Source organism: Sipha flava, unplaced genomic scaffold (assembly GCF_003268045.1).
Source record: "Sipha flava isolate LNK unplaced genomic scaffold, YSA_version1 76_pilon_pilon, whole genome shotgun sequence".
NCBI lineage: Eukaryota > Metazoa > Arthropoda > Insecta > Hemiptera > Aphididae > Sipha > Sipha flava.
This window is the reverse complement of record NW_020273616.1, coordinates 1,131,208-1,153,480: the sequence shown is the minus strand read 5'-3', so window position 1 is coordinate 1,153,480 and position 22,273 is coordinate 1,131,208. Positions and strand designations below refer to the sequence as shown.

The window sequence follows — 22,273 nt, the reverse complement described above, 5'->3', positions numbered from 1 at the left end:
AACAACACCATCAACAACAACACACGATACGCTGAACGTTCCGTCTTAATAGTTTTTACAAGAAACCGTTATTTATCGAGGATTATTCGCGGATCGCGTGGAATAAGTTCTGTTCGCTTATCTTTTCGGAACTAGAACGCGTAACCCGTGCACTATTGTGTCATGGCGCACGACGATGAAGAGGCCGACGGCCAATTGGTGACGTCGGTCAGCTGCCGGTTGTGCTGTACACCTTCGGTGGCCGTCGGTCAACGGCATTCAATCATCGCCGCCGCCGCCACGAACGACGGCGGCGACGGGACACGCCCCGGCGGCCGAGGATTACGCGACACCATAGTCAAGCACCTGCGGATACAGGTGAGCAAGCCGTTTACGAGTGTTGGCGGTGGCCCTTGTACGTGTCGCCGTTATCCACAGCGCCTTTGCGGTGGCCGTCGTTCGCGGCGGTGCGCCAACAATTATCGCTTGGCCAACGGTCCACCGCTCCTCTCGCCCACACCCCGACCTCATTTGCAATATTGTTTGCAAATTTTAATATTAATTTATTATCAACACACTATGATTGCGTTACCTGATAACGACATTTATCTCGTGCGCGCCCGCGCGTCTGTGTGCGGAACAGCTGCATCACTGACGGTTGAGTAAATGTCTTAAATACTGAAAAGTCGCTTCTCCTTTCGGTTTGCGAGTTATCTCTAATAGTCTCGGTCTATATGCCTTTGGGCATATGCCCAAGTAGGAGATTCCGTGAACTTATCCCTCCAAATATGTTCTATTAAATTTTCTTACCTTCATTGAATTAAATTTCTTACTAAATGTACATGGTGTTACCAGAATTTGAGCCTTTCTTATATTAAACTCTATTTACTCCTCTGGCTTCGGCCTTTAGAACACTTTATTTTTTATTTTTAACTTAACCTAACCTAACTTTTTTTTATCCCTTTACAGCTGTTTGTATTGAAGTTATTTTTCAGAATAATTATATCTGTGTTTTTTTCGATCCACATAAGATGTGTCTCTCCAAATAGGTCATCTTCCTATTCTCTTTTTATGCTTACTGTAGTCCCAAAATTCTACAATGTGCAATCTATCTACTACTACAGCTGTTTGATTTTGATTTATTTTCTCCATTTTAGTCCATTGCTAAGTTTTCTTTTGATTTTCACTTAGCTCTGTTACTTTCTAATCTATAATCTAAATTAAACTAAATACTTTGTACTAATTCTGTAATATATTTTATATCATTACGAGTGATAATATCAAATATTAACTGAAGTGTGTACAAACCTAATTGAATGTAATAGTATATTTTGATTATTGTATGATTAACAACAAATTCGATTTATATATTTTATAGAACTACCTAATCCTAGTTCTATAATCACATAATTATCAGTTTTGCATTCAATATCATTCTAAAAATAATTTTATTAAAACTGGATCAACCTTGATTTGAATATCTATAGTTCATCTTTGGTTCTGTATTTTATTTATTTGATTGTCTTATAATTTTATGCTTACACATTTATATTCTACAACTCAAAAAGTAACACAATATTTTGATGATCAATGTTTCAAAGCTAAATAATTTATTGATATCATTCTTAAACTAACTGTCCATGTGTGTTACAAAGTATCTTTTACAGTTTTTATTGAAATCTGTATTCTTTCTAAACCAGTTAATTACTATTATGCCATGATATTTTGGCATTACATGTTCTTACTAAGGATGGGCATGAATTCCAAAGATCTGAATTATCCTGATTTAAATCAAATTCTTATCAAGATTTATGAATTTACTTTGAATACTTTTATCAGCTTTTTTATACTTTCCTGACATTTCATATACGTTTTGCTTTAAGTGAAATGTATTTGATAATATTATTTCGAGATAAGTAGAAATTTTACTTACCAATGTATACTATTATCTATACTAGCTTTTAAAGTTTCAATAACAAAATTAATTTATTAGAAAAAGAAAAATAACCAATATAAAACTAGAATTGGATAATCACAAAATAATTATTTTCCACCGTATTGAAACTAACATATGACATTTATAGGAACTAATGTGTGTAAATTATATCTATAACTCTCGTGTAAGAACTTACTATTTTATATTACTCGTACTGTGATATGATTGAATACTTAATTAACTTATCTTAACCGCATAAACCTTGAATGGTTATTGAATAAGTTTTTCTGAAAATAAGTTACAATACTACAATACAATAACAATTGTTATCTATATAATTATTTATATGAACAAGTTTTCTTACAATTATCAAATAAAAATTTGAATCATCAAACAGCAAAATTAAATTGAATAATCCATGAAATCCGAATATGCCCATCATTAATTTTTACACAATTAAAAATGTTACTTTCTTTGTATTTAATTATTCTTTTAGTTATATTTTCTTGATAAGATTAACTAATAAGGATTATGATAAGTATTTAAGTGTGTAATTTAATATTGTAATCGTCACTTATTTATATTACATCTTCTTAAACAATTTTAAATATTGCCTACATTTAATTGTTTCGTGCTTTTAGAAGTTGAACAAATATCAAACTTTGATTAATTCTAAGCACATATCAAAGTAACTTATTGAATAGAGATAAATTATTCATTATATTATATATATATATATATATATATATATATATATATATATATATATATATATTACACTAGGTAGGTATGCTATCCGTCCTGATTTTAACAGCATGTCCTGGTGTTCCGGCCGGTCATTCAGTTTGTCCTAGTTAATAGAAGCTGAGAGGAGATAGCATTTAATATCCTATTATTTAATAATAAAACATAGAAAAATGGGATACATAAAGGATATACTTATTTTTTTTCCATATACATTTTACATAAAATAAAAATTTCATTCGATATGATATCCTGGTTTAAGAATTTCAAAAGGTGTCTACCCAATATAATATTGAAGTTTTTACAATAAATATTAAATATGTTAATTTTTTTTTATTATTATTGTTTAGGTTTCCGAAGATGATGGTCTATCAAAAATTGTTTGCACTAAATGCTTGACATTGTTGAATGAATGGGATCAATTTTATGAGATGTGCTCAAAAAATAACAACATACACCTAAAGCCAATGTCTGACGTAGATGATAAAGTACCATTTATTTTTAGATTTAATAATTATTATTAGTGTTTATTATATTATTAAAAAGTAATTATTTAAAACAATTTATTAAATACTAAAATTTTAACTAAAAGTTTTATATATAGTAATATTACTATAAAGCAAAAAGCTTGATTACATTCTTTTCAATTTGTAAATTTTGATAACCCATAGTCAAAAAAATAAAAAGAATTGAATGTGAAGTGCGGTAGTGTAGGGATATGGTATGGGTTATTTTATCTTCCATCTTGTTCATGAGAGAGCATTTGGGGTTACAAAGGTTTAAGAGTAGATCAGTACTACTAAGTAGTCTTGGAAGTGTATATAAAATAGCACTTGGTTTATCTGCAAGTGGACAATTATAATAATTACTAGAATAGTATGAGATCAAAATGAAATGAAACCAATTCCAAATTTAATGAACTGATACTGGACAATTTTTAACACACAGAATTTGTATTTGTAATTGCACTTAAGCATTAAAATTATCTAAATCTGTGTACACATACTAACGACTAAAGCTTCATTATTTTAAATTAAAAATAGGGTGGTTGTTAGTTTACATGCATATATTATTTAAAAGAGTACAGTGAGATGGTTATTTGACCAAAGGCAGTTTTCTTAATGGTTGAACTATTTCAGAGGACAATGATTTACCCTTAGGTTCAGCCCTTATTATTTTAATTATCTTTTTTGTGGAAGTGTCAAAAATGCTTTTACTCATTAATTTCTAAAATATGACAATCTTGAGTGATAAATATTTTTTATAATAAATAATAATCATTTATCAAAAGTCAATCTCAACTGATAATTTTAATATTAATGAATTTTAAACTGTTATGATTTTAGAATGATGATGGCGATGAATCTGCAAATAATTTAGTAATAGATATTACGGATGAAGACGAAGAACAAAATCATAGATATACAAGTATGTAGCTTACATATTAAATAAATTATAAATAATTTTATGGTACCAAGTTACAAAGTTACAAAAAGCTATCCAAATTTGAGTAAAAATGTGAAAATAGTTGAATAATCCATTTTGGCTCATTTTATAATTTTGAAAATAATGATAAATTATAGCATCGATATAAAAATGTATTTATCCTTAATACTTAAAGGATATATTTATAAAAGCATTTTAAATTATATAAATATATTACATTAGAAAACCTTAAATTAATGAATGTATAATAATGGATAATATTACATTTATATTTATGAACATTTCTATTCAAATAATACAACTTGAAATATATTTTTGAACTAAAATTTAAAAATCAAAATAAAATTGTTCGATATTTTATTTATATTAAAAAAATACTAGGCAAATCAAAAATTGATTGACTTTCATTTTTTGGTTGAATGAAATACATTTTAGAAGTTATGATGTAGTTTTAATACATATAACAAATCTTACAGAAAAATACATTCCTCATCATCCTTAGAATCTGAATCTGTAAGTTACAACTAAAAATATTTTATATATATAGGATTTTATTAAAAAAATAAAATTGAATAATTAATAATAATTTCAGATATCTAAAATAATTATGTTATGAACTATAACAGTTTAATATAATTTTTTCTGAACTTTTAAGTTGGATTTCACAATTTTCTAAATAATTTTTTAAAATTCACTAAATTACATTTCTATAGTATCTACTTCTATGTATTCAACTAATTAATTATGTATCTTAAATGTCTTATAGTCTAAAACTTATTAGACTAAATATTATTATTTTATTTTATTGTATTTGTTCATCAAACAATTTGTACTTAAACATTGATGAATAAGTGTTAATGTTTTTACTACTTTTATGAACCGTTATTTCAAATTTTTATTTTAAAATGTTGACTGTAACTAACTGCTAAAAATAAAAGTAATTGTCTTTTGATTGTTAGTTTACATGTTTTTTTTTAAATATTGATAAAACATTTTTAAGAATGTTATGCAATTTATTTTTTTTTACCTAAATACAACAATATTGTTATGTTTTTCATTATTTTATATGAATTACAATTCCTTAATTATTTTTTTTTTCATTTTTATAGTTTTAATAAACATGTTTATGTGTTAGATACAGATAAAAGTAAGATAAAAATCCCAAAAAAATCAGTCCTCGGGGAACCTTCACCAGAAGATTATGTATTAATGAAAGAAGAAACTTTCAATTTAGAACCGTAAGAAACATTCAATGTGATATGGACTATATCTAGTATTGTTGATTACATTTAACAATATTATAATTTTACAGAAAAAATGGACCAACAGGTGTTTTGGGTGATTATTTAATAGAATATAACAATTGCAAAAAGTTACCAAATGATATGAATAGTGCAGACAAAGACATAGTTGATAATTTACGCATAAGAAGAGAAGTGTTACCTTCTATGTGGGATGTATTTGAAAAGACTGTTGAAAAGCTAAAATCTGGTAAAAATAAATTATAAAAATTGTATATTTAATATAAGCTATATTGTTATCTACATTAAATGAATTTTTGATTACTTGATATTCTTATTTATTTAAAAATAAAAATAATTTTATTTATTATCAATTCTAAAATTTAATTATACATTTTTATTACTTAAAAAAAAAAAATTAAAAATTAAATATTCTGAACATTTTTAAGTAAAAAATTGCTCTATAATTTTTATGTATTTAATACATACTTTTGTTCTTGTATAAATTGTATGTAAATAATAGTTTCAAATAAACCAAAGGTTTGTTTATAAAACAAAATATTAATGAAATATTTGTTTTAGGAGAGACATCATGTGCTACGGTAGTTACTCATAGACGTTATATAACTAACAAAGGTGCATTCCCTTGTTCATTGTGTGGAGAATGTTATGAGTTTGATCAAGGTATTTGTCGTGATGAAGAAGAACCACAACCACCAGTTGAAGTTGACATTCAACAACGTTTATTCATTTGTCCTACATGTGGAAAGTCTTTCCCTCGTCGAAGTTCGTGGAAACGTCACCAAATGACTCATGAAGATGTAAAACCTTATGTCTGTCGTATTTGCACCAGTGGTTTCAACCGTAAAGAACATTTGATGCGTCATATGTTATCACACAGTACTGTAAGACCATTCCCATGTGAACGTTGTGGCAAACGTTTTATACGCAAAGAGCATTTGGCTAGACATCTTTTGTGTATACCAAGTTGTTCTAATTCATCTGATATGCCAAGACCATTCTGTTGTGATATTTGTAAACAAAGATTTGTGCGTAAGGAACATTTGTTTAGACATAGAAAAAGAGCCCATGAACATGCATTGATAGTAGACAATCAATTAGAAGAGAAACCATTTGTGTGTTGGCAATGTGGCAAATGTTTTACTCGCTATGAACACCTACGTAAACATTTGGATATTCACAATGGTATTATTCCTTCTTCTTCCACAGCAATACTTCCTGAAGTGACTTTATCAGAAATAAAAGCTGAAGACATGACAACAGATGTTAAGGCAGAAAATTTATCCGAATCTGAAGGTGAATCCGAAGTACTACCCCCAGTGAGTGTATTAGAACTCAATGAACAACAATCTGAACAAGGAAGACCTAAACCTAGTACACTTTGCACTATTTGCAAAAAAACATTTTCTCGCCGTAGTCATTTATTGCGGCATTTGAAACGTATACACAAAGTAGAACCTGTGTTGACTAGGAGGCGAGTAAACAAATCTGGTGATGAAAATGGTAACTCTATAGAAGATACGAAATGGGAATGTCATACATGTGGAAAGACATTTTCCAGGCAAGCTCATCTTGAGAGACATGAAAAAAATTTGCATAGTGAAGATCGAATGGTACCGGCTCCTTACGAATGCGTCTCTTGTGGGCAAGCATTTTTTGATAGTAATTTACTCAATCAGCATATGGCTACTCATGGAAATACCGTGACTGATAATTTTGTTTGGATGTGAGAAGGTTTAATTATTGGTTTTTTTTTTTTTATTATTATTATTATTTGAATTAGGGTGTATATAGCTTAATCACATGTCAATTAATGGCTCGGAGGTGTTTTAAATTATGTTAAAATAATGATAATGTTATAGTTATATGATAAAACTTTAGATTGTTATTATAAAAACAGAATAAATAATAGATAAATATTGTGTAGTAATGATCAGTCTATAAAAAAAAAATCAGTTAGGCTATTAATAACTATTTTGTTTCCTTTGTAATTTAAAATTCTGGTCGTGCTTTGTTGCATTTAGTTTTATTGTATATTATTTTTTATTATTATTAATATTATTATTTAAGTATAACTATATCATAATTATATTTATTTTGTTATTTATAGTGGCTTATTTGGACTAAAAGTCTGAAAAGCACTGTAAAAATTAAAATTAACAATAATCTATACAAATGTGTACCAAATTTACCAGTAGAGCAAACGTTCCCAAAAATGTATTTTTATTTCATCATTGAATCAATTAATATTAAATACAGGGTGGTTTTTCAGTCCATTAAAATGTACATAATATATTGTATTGCATCTTTAGTTTTTTAATTGTTTTTAAATTCTATAACATTTTTCAAATGTTTAATATGTTGATGTTTAATTACTATAATTTTAATTTTTTTTATATCTGATAAAAAATGTTTTTTTATATATATTATAAGCACTTGATTAAGGTGTATTGAAAACAAAACGGGTATTAATATTTTCAATTTAATAAATTTTAAGCATCATTAAAATATTTTAAGTTTTAAAAACGTGATATTTAGCTTCTTATTATTTTATGGTTAATATAGTATCTATCCTACATAATACTATGAAGGTTCAATTCTCAAGTTTTGTAATCACTTATCATAATCATTGAACATATTGTTTTGATTTATTATTATCATCTATTATTTACCAAGGTGGTTTTATATATATATTTCATAAATAAATTTAAGTATAGTATAAAAAATAGTTGTTACATACCAGAGTACATTAATTACAAATCTCAATGCATTTAAATGTTTTATGCATACAATTTACTAAATTTATACTATGTATCATTCAATTTTAAATGATTACATGTTTTAAACACTGCTTCGTAGTAATATTTACCTATATTTCCAAATCTAAAATTGTGTTAACTATTTGTTTTTAATGTGACAACTATTTTTATCCAAATTATGTACAACTATAATATTTTCATTGTCATTTATGTTAGATTAATAATGAAAATGTTCTTTGGAGATGGTGGGTTTTGGGTTTTTTTTAATTTACACATTTGCTCAATTTCCATTTTACACTAATACAATTTCATACATTTATGTTACTAATTATTATTTTGTTTGTTTTAATTGTTCCTGAACAATCTAAAATTATTATTATCAAATTATTATTTGTACATTTTGTTTTTCAAATTATTTTATATCATGTAGAGATTAGATAATAGTTAAAATGAACATTTAAAAAGCACTTTTGATGAATACATTAATATTTAAGTTTCTCTTGGATAAGTATTCCCTCCCACACTCCATTGTTTTTGAATTGACTTTATTTATTTTTATTTACTTAATTGCAACCATTATTTTTAAACATTTTTAAATGACTGAAAATATACACATTTTACTTCATGAATATTTGATTGTTTTATTTTTTTTTAAAAATATATTTATTAGATAATTCAATTTTTTTTTTATACCGAAAAATTAAATCGTAATATTTCAATATCTATTTTATCTCCCTTTTGATAGGTATCTTTCAAAAGTGAAGCAGAAAGAAATAATACAGAGCATAAGGTACAAAATATTAAATTGATTTTATTAACAAATATGTGATAAAAGCGTCAACTGTGTATATATAAGTAAATAGAGTACGGACAGTACAAATTCAACAATAAAAAACAGTAAAATAAAAAATGCAATATTTTTAAGGTATTCAATATTGGACCAATATAAAAAGATATGCGTAAAACAAGATTCAACTATGAATTTATAAGTAAATCGAGTACGGAAGTACAAATTCAACAAATGAAAAAATCATGAAAAATGCTTTGCGGAAAAAAATATATGTAAGTAGTACGTGAACAATACAAAGGAACATAAATCGTTTTCAACGCATAATACATATAAAATTCCACTAATGCAACATTTATTTTAATTACTTATCTATGAATGCACCATTTGATGATTGTCTTTCGACTTTCGTTGCAAATACCTAAAGAAACTTGTTGATGAAAATTTTCCGGAACCAAATTGGCGAAATCTCTCAGTTATATTGTTATATTATAACTCAGTTATGTTTTATTGCTTTTGCTTTATTGCTCTTTTTCGGCTATCAAACATTGAACGCAAGCACATTGTAACATCATTATCTTGTAGTACGGACAGAGAAGTGTTCCACTAGGTCTTAGCTACTCGTAATTTTCAATAGCCGAACAATCTAATCAGGATTGGATCCCAGAAGATAAATGACAACGTGACGATGTGATGTTGTCATCACCGTTCGATTCGTGCTCAAAGGACGTAATTGGAATCACATGATTAGTACTGTATTGCGTTGCGATTTCCATCGAAGAAAAGATGAATGATTAACGCAATGAATCGAAATGCAGTAGTTCAAAGTCAATCCGACGTAATACATATATCCCCGAACGATTTTTCCGGTATTTAATCCATTATCGAATGTTTCTTATAAACTTCTTCCAGCGGCATATCGAAATGTCACGAATGCAAGTTCAACCAGAGACCTTTAAATTGGTCACGGCAAAATTATTAATTTATGTTATTAATATGAATAGTAAATACCTGAAAACAAGAATTTTGTCGGAACGATGGAACATATGTTCTTGGATAAATTGTGAATTTACTATTGATAGAATGGTACAATTGCAACATTGAAAATATTTTGTTATTGAATTCTTGTTTTATTTTGGGCTCACGCGGTGCTTATGACCCGTCGCCGCACGACTAATACTAACTGCGACGTTAGTTGTAAGACATTTGAAACCACATAACGAACTACAATATATTTTAATCTTTTAAAGTATTGTCAAGTTCAGTTTAAGTTTTTCTACTCCATAAACCATTTTTGAACACCGCGTAGACTTGAGTCAATTAACTGACACTAACCTATCATACTTATTTAACCGTCGATTGGAAATAACCGCAGACGGTCTACTGTAATATATATATATATATGTATATAATATACAAACCGATGTGACTGGATTAACCGGATATTAGTTTTAACCTAATTTTATTACTCTATGATTTTATCATTAGAATGAGTTTTTCCGAAAAATATAATCGATAAGCGCCTATACAGGTGTAATCGGTTGTTGGAAACACTCATAACTTAACAAATATTAAAGGTATTTGAATTCTGTTTGTTTGTGGTGCTTAACAAAGTTTGTTATAACTTATTAAAGTAATTAAACAATTTTTATGCCATTTCATTTCGCGCATGCGCATAACAACTCTTTTTTTTAAATGGCAACCCCACTATTTTTTGGTTAGTTATTTTTACTCTTATTTTTTCATGAATTTCGGTGGTAAAACCAACTTCCTATGTTAAAAAATAGTTGAGTTATGGATATTTCAGTGATTGATATTATTTTTTGACATTTTTGAATTATTCATCAATTTTATGGTTTAAATAATTAATCCTTTTAGCACCGCATGATATCTTCTAGTGATATTTAAAGTACCTACTTTTGGAAAGCATCCTCTTTCCCTAAAGCAACTATTTTTTTAAGTTTATCTCAGGCGATTAAAAAAAAAAAAAAACAATATATTTTATATATAATATATCACAGAATATAACAATAAGGTTCACAGAGATAATTGTCATGAATATAACGAAAAAAATAAAAATAATTAAATTTGTAAATAATATTATAGGAATGCCCAATTATGAAATAATACAGTTTGGTAACATTGCACGGATTTTATTAAAAATACATTCAGGCGCAAGTGGACTGCTCCGGCGCATTATAATAACACTAAAACGATTAATTACTCAAAATTAAACATGCAGTTTTATATGAGTTGTATTTATACAGGATAATAAGTCGAGCATTTAAACGCACCGAATCGCCCGGGCGCACCCATGTCTAATTTTGAGCGTTTAGCACGGTCGTATCTGGGGGGTCGAGGGTGTCTGGACACCCCCCCCCCCGAAAAGTCTTCAATATTTTACAAATGTTTAAAATACTTATTTATTTTTAATACCAACTTAAATATTTTCAGTCAAAAATGACTTAAGCTCCAATTAATCATTGACTGCTTTTAATTTTATATCATAATATCTAGGGCTCGAATTTAAACGCACTTAAAACCATACAATATGCTCTAAAAAATAGCCAAAAATGTCCATAAAAAATACATTATACCACAAAAATGAACTTAAGAATGACATTTTTATTTTGGGCATTATTTAATACACTATTTAATATATTAAAATCACATTCACACGTAATACGAACTAAAGCTGATTATTTGTTATTTGACCGAATACTGGTGAAGTTTCATAGTCAATAATAAATAAAGATAATAACTAAATCGAAAAATAAAGATTGACAATGTGTATGGAAAAACCCGATAAACCTTTTTAATATCAAGAAAATAATTTGTTATTTGATTTTATTTTGAATAGGGTAAATTTGTTTAGTATATCGAACAAATATGCATTAAAAACCAACAAAATGACCCAATTATACTAAAAATGCTCCAAAAATGAAAAAACGTCGAAATATGCAAAAAAAAGCAAAATAAAATTTGTAGTTTTAAAACCCTCGTTACATGAAATGAATTATGTTCTTAGAGAGCATTGTGTATGATCAACCAAAAAAATATGCACTTTTTTTTGAAATCCGGGCCCTAATAATATCATATGAAAATATAATATTAATTTTAATAAAAGAAGATTAAATCTTTTTCTGTCTTATTTTTAACCAAATATAAAAAGTTAAATTCGATAAAATTACAATATACATGTTTTGGACCCCTGCCGAAAAAAATTTCTAAACACGCCCTTGACGTTTAGTCGCGTTTTTAACTATTGGCGATAAAGATTAACCACTGGAGCGCTCTTATCAAATTAAGATCGCCGCTGGAGTTCGGATAGATTCAAATTATCTACATTACCAGTGTCTAAAATATGTAATTAATATATTAAAATATAATAATATATTAATAGTAAAATTTGATTTGAAAAATGTATTTAGTTATAAAATAAATAGGTATAATATATGTTAAACTTTAAATAGATATTATTCAGCAAAGTTAAATATTTAAATATAAATAATAATAACACTGCCGATATTCCACAAACTCCCAACACACTATTAGCCACTTTTGCCGACGACACAGCCCTATTGTCCACAAGCGATGATATTTCTTTAGCTGCACACAATCTACAACATCATACTAGCCTAATCGAAGCCTGGTGTAAAAACTGGTTGATAAAAATAAATGAAAACAAGTCAACTCAAGTCACTTTTACCCTTCGCCATGGCAACTGTCCCTTAATTAAATTAAATAACGTGAATATTCCTGTCAGTAATGAAACCAAATATCTCGGCATAATACTTGACAAACGCCTAACTTGGGGTCCTCACCTAAAAAATAAAAGAAAAATAGCGAATAGCAGACTCCACCTTTTTCGGCCTCTCCTAAAATCCAAACTAAAACTAAAACTTAAAATACTTTTATACAAAACCGTTATCAGACCACTATGGTCCTACGGTATTCAAGTTTGGGGGCCAGCCAAACCTTCAAACATCCGCTCTATCCAGTCATTTCAAAATATAACCCTTAGAATCATCACTGGTGCTCCCTGGTATGTAACGAATGAATCTATTCATAACGACTTACAAATCGAAACAGTAAATAAACTTTCAAAACGTCACTATAAATCCTTTTACATAAAACTGCCATCGAACATTAATCACCTAATTCAAAAAATGTCCTCAAATCTTATCCCTGACCAACTTCCACGTAGACTAAAAAGAAATTGGAATCGTGACCTACTACTCTGAAAAAAAAAAAAACAACATCAACTATACAATCATCCTTGCTACACCTAGATATATAATACAATACAATAAAACCTAAATATTTGTGAGGGGTATTACCAGTGGGTGACTTCCCCTATCATGTGAATCATGTTATGTTCATTCAAACTATTAGCATAATGATTTATTGTGCAGATTATGTGTATAGATTGTCTTTTTATTATTAATAAAAAAAAAAAAAAAAATATATAAATAAACAATATTGCGTGTCCAATACCTCATCAGAAAACTAGAACATTGAAATGCAAAAAGTTTAAATAATATTTTAGTTAAATATCAAATAATATTAAATTTATAAACATTTAGTTATGATAATATTATAATATTATGTTAGGGTTATATTACGTTTTATGTATATTTAATTTAAATTATGAATATCATATTAATATTGAGATTTAAGAATTAAAAAATTATTTAACCTCACAAATTTAATGAAATAGAAAGTAATAATAAATCATATTCATAGAATAACTTTTTATCAAAATGCCTAACTTTTCATTATGCAACATATATAGTAGTAATTATATGAGCATTTAAATTATTTATATAATTTATGTTAAAAGAACAAAATACATCTTAACACATTATTATGTTCATTATAAACAAGTATAAATATCACAGTATTAAAATAAATATTATTTATTTTTATCACAAACAATACTAGAAAATCCATGAACATTTCTAAAATTAAAATAATTTATATTAAATGATTAAAATACTTTAAAAAAAAATGTATTTAAATCACTTCAAGTATTGTTAAATCATAGTATTAATAAACAAATAAGTGTAAAAATAAAAGTACTATTAAAATTATTTATTATTAATTCTAATTTATTGATGTTAGGAAATAATGAGAGTGATATTAAGAACATAAAAATAAATAAATGATTAAAGTTCATCATCAATAACTGGAAAATCACCTATTTCAATTGCTGAAGGAGTAACAAAAGATCCGTACTTAGGAAGAGTTTCAAAATATCGTTTTCCATTTAAGCAACCATCATTTTTACCATATGGTTCATCATATTTTACACCAACCCAATAACCTTTCTTGCCATCTAATCGTCCTTTATACATAACAGTACCATGTTGGGTAGGTTTATTCGGTAAGCGAATACAACACCTTTGTCCAACTTCCATTTTGTCAATTTGTTCTTTTTCAATATTCTCCTGTTGTTCTTTTTCTAAGTTTTCTAGTTCACGTTGCTTCTGATAATCTGGATTATATTTGCCTAACTTGTTGTTTTTCAAAAAGCTTTTCAGTGTTTCCTAAGAAAAATAATTAAACTATAATAATTAAATTGTACATCAAGCACTCACCTCTAAAGGTCCATACAAATGGCAAAAATTTATTTTACAAACAGGGCAAACACACTTGAATGTAAATGAACACATGTGTGTTTGTGAAAACTAAACAGCAAACTAGCTCATATGTACCTATTTCAGCAACAGTTTTTTAGAAGTTTACAAAAAATCGACACAATTAAATCACTGTTTGAGCTATTCGTTGAACCTATACACATAATTATGGGCAATGTATATTCCATGACTATTCTCCCTCATTTGTTGTCATTTGTACAGACCTTGAGACTATACACACTAATACTCATACTTGTTTTGCATCATATTCTTCCTTAGTCATCTTAAAAGAATCAATTTCATCTTGTTGAAATGATTCAAATGTAGGATCATCAACCAATAAAAACATACCATTTTCAATAGGATATGAACCAAGCTGTAAATCATCATCATCCAGCTTGACTATTAACTTGTCTTTATCATAAGCTGACAGCATCATACTACTAGCCGATCGACCGGTAATCATTTCTAATTTGTTTTTCAATTCACTAATCGTCATACCTCTCCTGTACCTCCGAGCATTTAATTCAGGTTCAGACAATTTAGTGCATACATAAAGTTCTAACATTTCGGACAAGTGAGTTCCTTCAACGTTCATATTTGTTAAAGATTATTGAAAAACACTGAAGTATAAAAACTAAAAATCGTTCAATTTATTATGCAAATGAGTAAAATATTGAAATTCATAGAAAAGAAGTAATAATTATACAATTAGGAAACGTTTTGAGCAATGCACTTTATCAGCACGATAATTGATAAGAGATATTCTATTCGGAAAGCTGATATTGATAATGTTCAGTGTAGTCCATAGAGTAATACCATAATCACAGAACAATAATATGGTGTAGTCAACACTCAGGACATCACAGAATAGATAAATCCTTGAATGAAATTAGAATATTTTAATCGTAATAATAATTAATAATTGAATAAATAAATATTTATAATTAAATTCATTTTTATTATTAATGATTTAGTTAATAACGGTCAAATCCAACTATGAATTATCTTCGAAAACAAACTTTTAGCAGGAAATCTTCAAATGATTCTACATTGAAATATTAGTAAAATGGACTTTTGTTTATAGTTAAACTTATCGTTTCCCAACTATTAACTAAGATGCAGATACATTTGATTCATTGAGACATCAAAACATCAAATTTTTTTGTAGCCTTAGCATTGATTTTATAATATTTTTAATATATAATATATTAATATATTAATTATTACTTATTTTTTACTTATATTAGCTAATATTTGAATAAGTTATATAACATATATATATATATATATATATCTATAATGTAGATGACCGTGATATATATGTATATTTTAATAGATACATTTCGGTTGATCGATAAATATTCGAAAATATTTTTCGTTCAACTAAAGATTATCTAATATACCGTGTCGAACTTCACCCTAGCAAACTAGGTTTTTATCATAGAAGTGCCTACTAAGACATTACATTTTTTCAAAAGACACCTTAAATAAATTGATAATATTAAAAATAATGTTATTGTTATATTAATATACTAATATTATACATATAATATGTATATTATAATATTCATATAAATAATCATTAATTAAAAATATGTATAAAATATCTATGGTAATCGCTATACACAGTGAGTTACAGATATATAAAATAAAAATGGAAATCTGTGGCGCACAGCAGTGGATATTTTAACTAACATACTGGGCGACATTAATGTCGCATTAATGTGAACATTTTTTGTCGCCTAGTAGACTGTAATATTAATAACTGGACGATAACAATTTTTTGGTAGAAATATAAAAAAAAAACGATAACACATCAAGTAATAATTAGAAATTTGGAATAATTATATTTATGTGTAATGCTATAAATTGCCAACATCACTATAAGTTGCCCATATACTGTCGAATATACACACCAGCGATCGGCTTCATTATCTATTTTCATTTATATTGTTTTGTGGGTATTGGACGACGTTATCACGGCGCCGTATCGCAGCGTTGACGTGAGTAATAACATGTCTATTTTTATTTCAGCCAAATTTCTTAGTATTTAATTTTGTTTTATCGTAAATATTCTGGTATTTTCTGGCATTTTTCCGGCATCCGTCGAACATCGAGATCGAAGTGGATTGATAAAAATCATAAGGTAAGAAAAAAAATATATGAATTAACTGAAAAACACTTATCTAATTTTAACTTTTTTAAGAATTTTATATTAAAGCTTAAGTTACTATACACTACATTAAAAAAGTGAAAAAGTCAATAATTTATTTGTTTAAAATTTAACAACTTAAACGGATTGCAAACTAGGCAATTAAAATTAAAATTGAAAAATAAATTCCATCGCAAATGCGATGTACAGTAACAACTTGACTAGTAGTTTCATAACCTATCAATGTTTTATAATAGAAGTCTCCCGAGTTGGTATTTAGTAAATACTAATCAGGACGATTCATAATTATAGGGCTCTTTACATTGTATGCTACATGGGCTTATCCGTGTCTGAAAATCACCCTAAATTAAACACCCATATAATGATTTAGATACGTTTATTCCTTCGACATTGTAGTTTACATTATGCAATTTAAAAATCAAATAATTTTTATTAAACTGTCATCTTCAAACATATATTATATTATACATAGGTAATATTGTTTTTATTTTGTTTCCCTTGTAGATATCAATAAATCAAATCAATTTAATCCGTTATAGTTCCCAATATTAAAATGTCCAAATATATTACAGACTATTTTTTTGAAAAAGATCAAAATATAGAAAAAAAAAGAAAATTAATTATTGAAAATCGTATATGGTGTACAAGTACCAATTTTTCGTCTAGTACACTTGATACGACAGAAAATGAATCTCAGTTAAATACAGAGTGGTATAAATGGTCGAAACTAGATGTTACTTGGTTATTGCAAACATTTTCTATGCTCAAAAAAATTAAATTGGGGACGCGATTAGGATTAAAATGCATGGTTTGCTTTGAGCAAATTTCAGAAGCTATAAAGTTTTCTCGTAATGGGCATGTCCCAATAGCTGATGGTATAAGATGTGATGGTAAAAGAGAATTGATGAGGGTTGTTGCCATTTGCATAGTGACGCTCATAATGCCGCTCGTAAAGCTGACGAGACTCAGCGCCTATGGCTAACACAGGCTGATAAACATCCATGGGTGAAAATTCTTAAAAACCATGAGTCGGAAATTATTAAAAATTTAATTGAATTAGCTGTCGATGTCCATAATGATAGCAAAGTATTAACATTATCTGCTAATTCTTGGCCATCTAAATCACTTTCGAAAATGCATGCTAATGCTCAAATTGCTAGTTATGGAGAACATGGTTTGGATTCTAAATTTGCTTGTTTTAAACAATTCTCTTCTGCAGTTCACCACAAAAATCCTGTTATATATCGTGAAATATTAGATACGGTTGCTGAAATTACCATGGAGTTAGTTACAAACGAATTGAAAATTGCAGAATGTTTTACATTACAAGTAGATGGTTCTGTTGATAAATATTCGATTGATAATAAGTTCATAACGGCCCGTTACCTTGATAAAAATAAAGCTATGAAAAATATATTTCTCGGAGAAAGCCATTCTTCTAAGCGTGGAGCAGAAGGCTTACTTGATTCGGTTATAATCGTTTTAAAAAACCTTAATTTAGAACACACTGCTACACAAAACATGACTGGATTAACTACCGATGGTGAGAGTGCCAACACTGGTAAGAAAAGTGGTCTCTGGGTCAGACTTCAAGAACATTTGAAAAAAGAGATACTTTGTATTTGGTGCGTAGCACATAGGTCTGATTTAGCGTTTGGAGATTTACAAGCATCAATAGTGGAAGTAAAAAACTGGAAATCAAATGTGAAAGCTGTGGCTACATTTTACAAAAGCTCAGCAGTACGAATAGAAGAGCTCCAATTAATTTCTAAACAGTCAAAAAACAAGTATTATCGATTTCCTGAACATTTTGAAGTACGATTCGTTCAACATCTTATAAAATTAAGTGAATCAATATGGAATAATTTAAAATCAATAAGAACACATTGGAGTTCAATAATCACCAACACGAGTGGAAATAAAACTGAAAAATCAGTAGCTAAAGGATTTTTAAATCTGTGGAAAGAAGGCGGAGATCAAGAGTATTATACTGCACTAATGATGGATATACTTTACCAGTTTGAAAAATGACAAAAAGAAGGCCAAAAATCGATGACCACTTTAAGTGACATAGAAACTACGAAAACGGCAGTACTTGCATCGTTGGATATAATTAAAACTAATTGTTTTCCTAGTGGAAAAGAAGAAGGTTTACAAAACTTGCAGTGTGATGTAGAATTAGAATATGAGGATGACAACGACAATAATATAAGAATACGAACGATAAGTAATTCTTATGTTTCGACAAAACGTTGTGTTTTAAGTGTTAAAAACGAAATTATCCTAAGTTCCATTGAATTTCTCCAACAGCGACTTGATTGTGAACAAAAAAGTATAATCAGTCAACTCAAATTATTTTTAAATGCACAGAATGGTACAGAAATGATTGCTTCTGTAAGATGTGATGTTGAAGAATTATTTAACAAAACTAACCTGAGTCAGTTCAGCGATGAAGTCATTGGGTTATATGCTACAGATAATTTCCCAGCACCATGCAGTATAACAAAGTATAACAAATTTTACTGGAAAACTTTATTATTATTTAAAAATAAGTACACCAAACACTTTTTTTTCCAAACTCGTGCAGACATATATATCCCTTACTCCTCACAGTTGTGGGCCTGAACGCGCTGTATCTTGCCATACCATTTTAAAATCAAACAAGCAGTCTAATTCCAGAGAATCAATTAATAGCCGTCTTTACATTGCTTTAAATAGCGGTGGTACAGCAAACTTTGATCCCAGACCATTAGTAGCTAGATTTTTACAGAAAAAAGAACGTAGATTTAAAATACCGGATAAAGACCATTTCTTTATAAAGAAGTTCTTTAAAGAAGTGTGAAAAATAATTCATTTTAAAATATTGACAGTTAAATTTTTTTTTTTTTTTAAATTATTTACTTTTAAAATATGTTATGAACCATTATTTATATTATTATAAATAAAAAGGATACATTTAACTAACAAGCTATTTGTTCTTATTGATATATTACGGGTTTGGACAGTATATTAGACTCTAACAGTTAGAGTTTACAAGGTTTGTATCTTTTTTTTTAGGCGTATAAAAAATGATAGGTTAATGTTGATTTTATTAATTTTGCGTGGATTTTTTTCATGTCGCCCAGTGAAAATGTCTTAAAATATTCACTGGCGCACAGTATTGACGTCATAAAGTGTTGAGTCTTTTTATTAGCCATTTACAAAACAATATGCTGCTGTAGAAACATCATTTTCGTTTGTTAGTGCTATCACTCGATGATTATGAATGTTCGAAGTTGTTACCTGTATAAACTTTGCTTGAATTGGAAAACTACAAGTTAAAGGTAGTTTACCTATAACTTTAAATAAGGGTGTACCCAGCCATAGCTACCTACATAAGAATCAGAGATTAAATTATTATTAAGGTAATGTTTAAAAATATTTCATTGAAAACTAGTAATAGTGACAAGTGGATATGCTTGCCCCTGAGGGTATTAGTATAAGGGCGCTGCATTTTTATTAGCCCTGGTCATCAAATTTCCTAAATTCGGCACTGTTCCTTGTAAGTTTATCCTCAACAACCCCCTTTTTGTATTGAAGGTTTGTAGTACAATACTTTTTGGCGTAAGAAGGTTGATTAGTAGTACTACGGAAAACAGAACAATTCGCATATTTTATCAGTAAAAATACGTTTCATGTAAAATTGTGCACCTTTTCAGAACTTGCGACCATGGTTTATAATCGTTTTGCTATACACTTGCTAACCTAATGGCCATACTCGTTAGTATTTTTAGCTAAAAACTGCAACAGTCTATTATTACTGAATTACAACTATATTATTAACGTTGTGCTTGGGTTGTAACCCTTATCACTTATCAGTAATGCGGAAACACGAGATAACGAATAATGCTGCAGTAACAATAATGTAATTTAATAATACTGTAACAGTGCAGTATAGATATTGTAGTCGCTGATTTCGGCCATACGACGACGGCGTTGACGAATGCATTATGAATATTAATATTATGTTTCGGAAGTTACGTACAATTGTTTTCGTTTGGTGCGATGCCAGCTCTCAGGCTCGGTGTTGTTACTATTGAATTTTTATACCAAATCTTCCACGGACGGCGGTGGATGTTTGTACACAAAAAACCGGTCCGCGATTAGTGTGTGTGATGCAGTAGTTGTTCACCGCCACAATGAACCCATCAAGTGCGTTTCCTCCTCCAAATTACCGTACAGAGCCCGTCGTCAATAAGGTACGTTCATCGTCAGTTTTGATATATGTGTACTAAATATCTGCACTGGTCAGATGCAATGACGCAATTGTTGACCTAGACCATAAGTGCATTTAACTGGTAAAATCTTTGGTTTTTATTTATCTCGACAAAGTAGTCCATGTTAAAGAGACTAGTTGCTCGGAGACGCGGGATAGGATATTATCTCGTAATATTCTAACATCGATGTTCCATTACAATCGTTTTATTTGAAACAAATTTTACTGTAATTTTCATCAAAACCTTACACTGTAAAAAATTCGTAACCAACGAACTAAACAATATACTATTGAAGTTGAATGGGTTCAGTGTTGAAAGTCATGTTTGTTTTTATGTTATAATATGCATTATAATATTAACCAACATGATTTTTGAACTAAGACATTGTAACATTTATTTATTTACACAAAATATAATATGGATTTTATAATGTATGTTTCAAAATATTAATTGTATTTTTATTTTTTTATTTTGGGAGTTTGTAGTATTAACTTTAATTTTTAATTACTTTCACACAGTTTCCTATGTCAGACAATAGTATTTGTTTTCTGGAATGTATTTAGCTTTTAAGTTTCATCTTGTTTTTTGTTTACAAAAAAATAATATTGTTTAAAACACACTTAGCGAATAGGTGTACATATTAGGACTAATATAAGAATTTTTGTATTTTTTTTTTTTGTATTATTTTTTATGTGTGATAATAAGTATGTATTATTTTTTACTGTTGATATATTATTTATTACATTTTTTTTTTATACATTTTTGTATTTTAAACTGATTGTAACTGAAATACTAAGGTTTCTGGTTGCCATTATCTGTATCAATAAATGTATAAAAGTCTAAATACATTAGTTATTAGCAGAGGTGGATAGGTAGTTTTTTGTTACTGGAAAATATTTTAATGAGGCTACCAAAATTAAATTAAAAATTTGCTTATAAAAAATATATTATATTTACTCATCCTAATTTAATTTAAATAATTTAACTATAAAAAAAAAATAATAAATTTTCATGAAAAATTAATAGTATCGAGAGGGCCACCGACATAATATAGGGGAGGGCCTACAGGAAAAATCCCTTTTTCCCTATGGGCCTATCCACCCCTGCTTATTAGTACATAAAAACTATAACTTTCAAAAAGGGTAGTCTCATTTAGAAAATTTCCATTTTCATAAGAAATACGAGTATAGGTATACACTTGACACTGTTCAAACCAGTCAAGTCTATGAATAAGGCTTAATGTTGCATTGGTTTGGGCGCTGATTGTTAATTCATCCAAGTATTCATAT

At 28.2% G+C, this 22,273-nt stretch overlaps 3 protein-coding genes and 1 long non-coding RNA gene across 5 annotated transcripts in view; 2 read left to right on the top strand and 2 right to left on the bottom strand.

Moving 5' to 3' along the window:
* The first annotated feature begins 162 nt into the window (after nucleotides 1-162).
* On the top strand, nucleotides 163-7,268 carry LOC112692757 (zinc finger protein 883-like). The gene is made up of 6 exons (XM_025567546.1): nucleotides 163-357; nucleotides 3,010-3,147; nucleotides 4,006-4,087; nucleotides 5,241-5,343; nucleotides 5,418-5,596; nucleotides 5,929-7,268. Exons 1-6 carry the CDS (start codon nucleotides 163-165, stop codon nucleotides 7,095-7,097), a joined length of 1,866 nt encoding a protein of 621 aa, XP_025423331.1. The 3' UTR covers nucleotides 7,098-7,268.
* A 2,191-nt stretch (nucleotides 7,269-9,459) lies between these two features.
* LOC112692741 lies at nucleotides 9,460-11,359 on the bottom strand. Its single transcript, XR_003149432.1, has 2 exons — nucleotides 9,925-11,359; nucleotides 9,460-9,866 (listed from the first exon to the last, which is right to left on the bottom strand). It is a non-coding gene; the product is annotated as an uncharacterized LOC112692741 (long non-coding RNA).
* Nucleotides 11,360-14,008: 2,649 nt separating this feature from the next.
* LOC112692724 (tubulin-folding cofactor B-like) lies at nucleotides 14,009-15,281 on the bottom strand. Its single transcript, XM_025567486.1, has 2 exons — nucleotides 14,806-15,281; nucleotides 14,009-14,462 (listed from the first exon to the last, which is right to left on the bottom strand). The coding sequence occupies exons 1-2, from the start codon at nucleotides 15,148-15,150 to the stop codon at nucleotides 14,082-14,084; spliced, it is 726 nt and encodes a 241-aa protein (XP_025423271.1). The 5' UTR covers nucleotides 15,151-15,281; the 3' UTR covers nucleotides 14,009-14,081.
* Nucleotides 15,282-20,617: 5,336 nt separating this feature from the next.
* LOC112692721 (inositol-trisphosphate 3-kinase homolog) overlaps nucleotides 20,618-22,273 on the top strand; it is a 53,017-nt gene continuing 51,361 nt past the window's right edge. Inside the window, exon 1 of one of the 2 annotated variants that reach the window (XM_025567477.1) lies at nucleotides 20,618-20,966. Coding sequence is in view for 1 of the 2 variants with exons in the window: in XM_025567480.1 (XP_025423265.1) it covers nucleotides 20,907-20,966 (60 nt within the window). In the remaining variant the exon portion in view is untranslated. The remainder of the gene's footprint in view (nucleotides 20,967-22,273) is intronic. The other variant, XM_025567480.1, reaches the window with a different exon arrangement.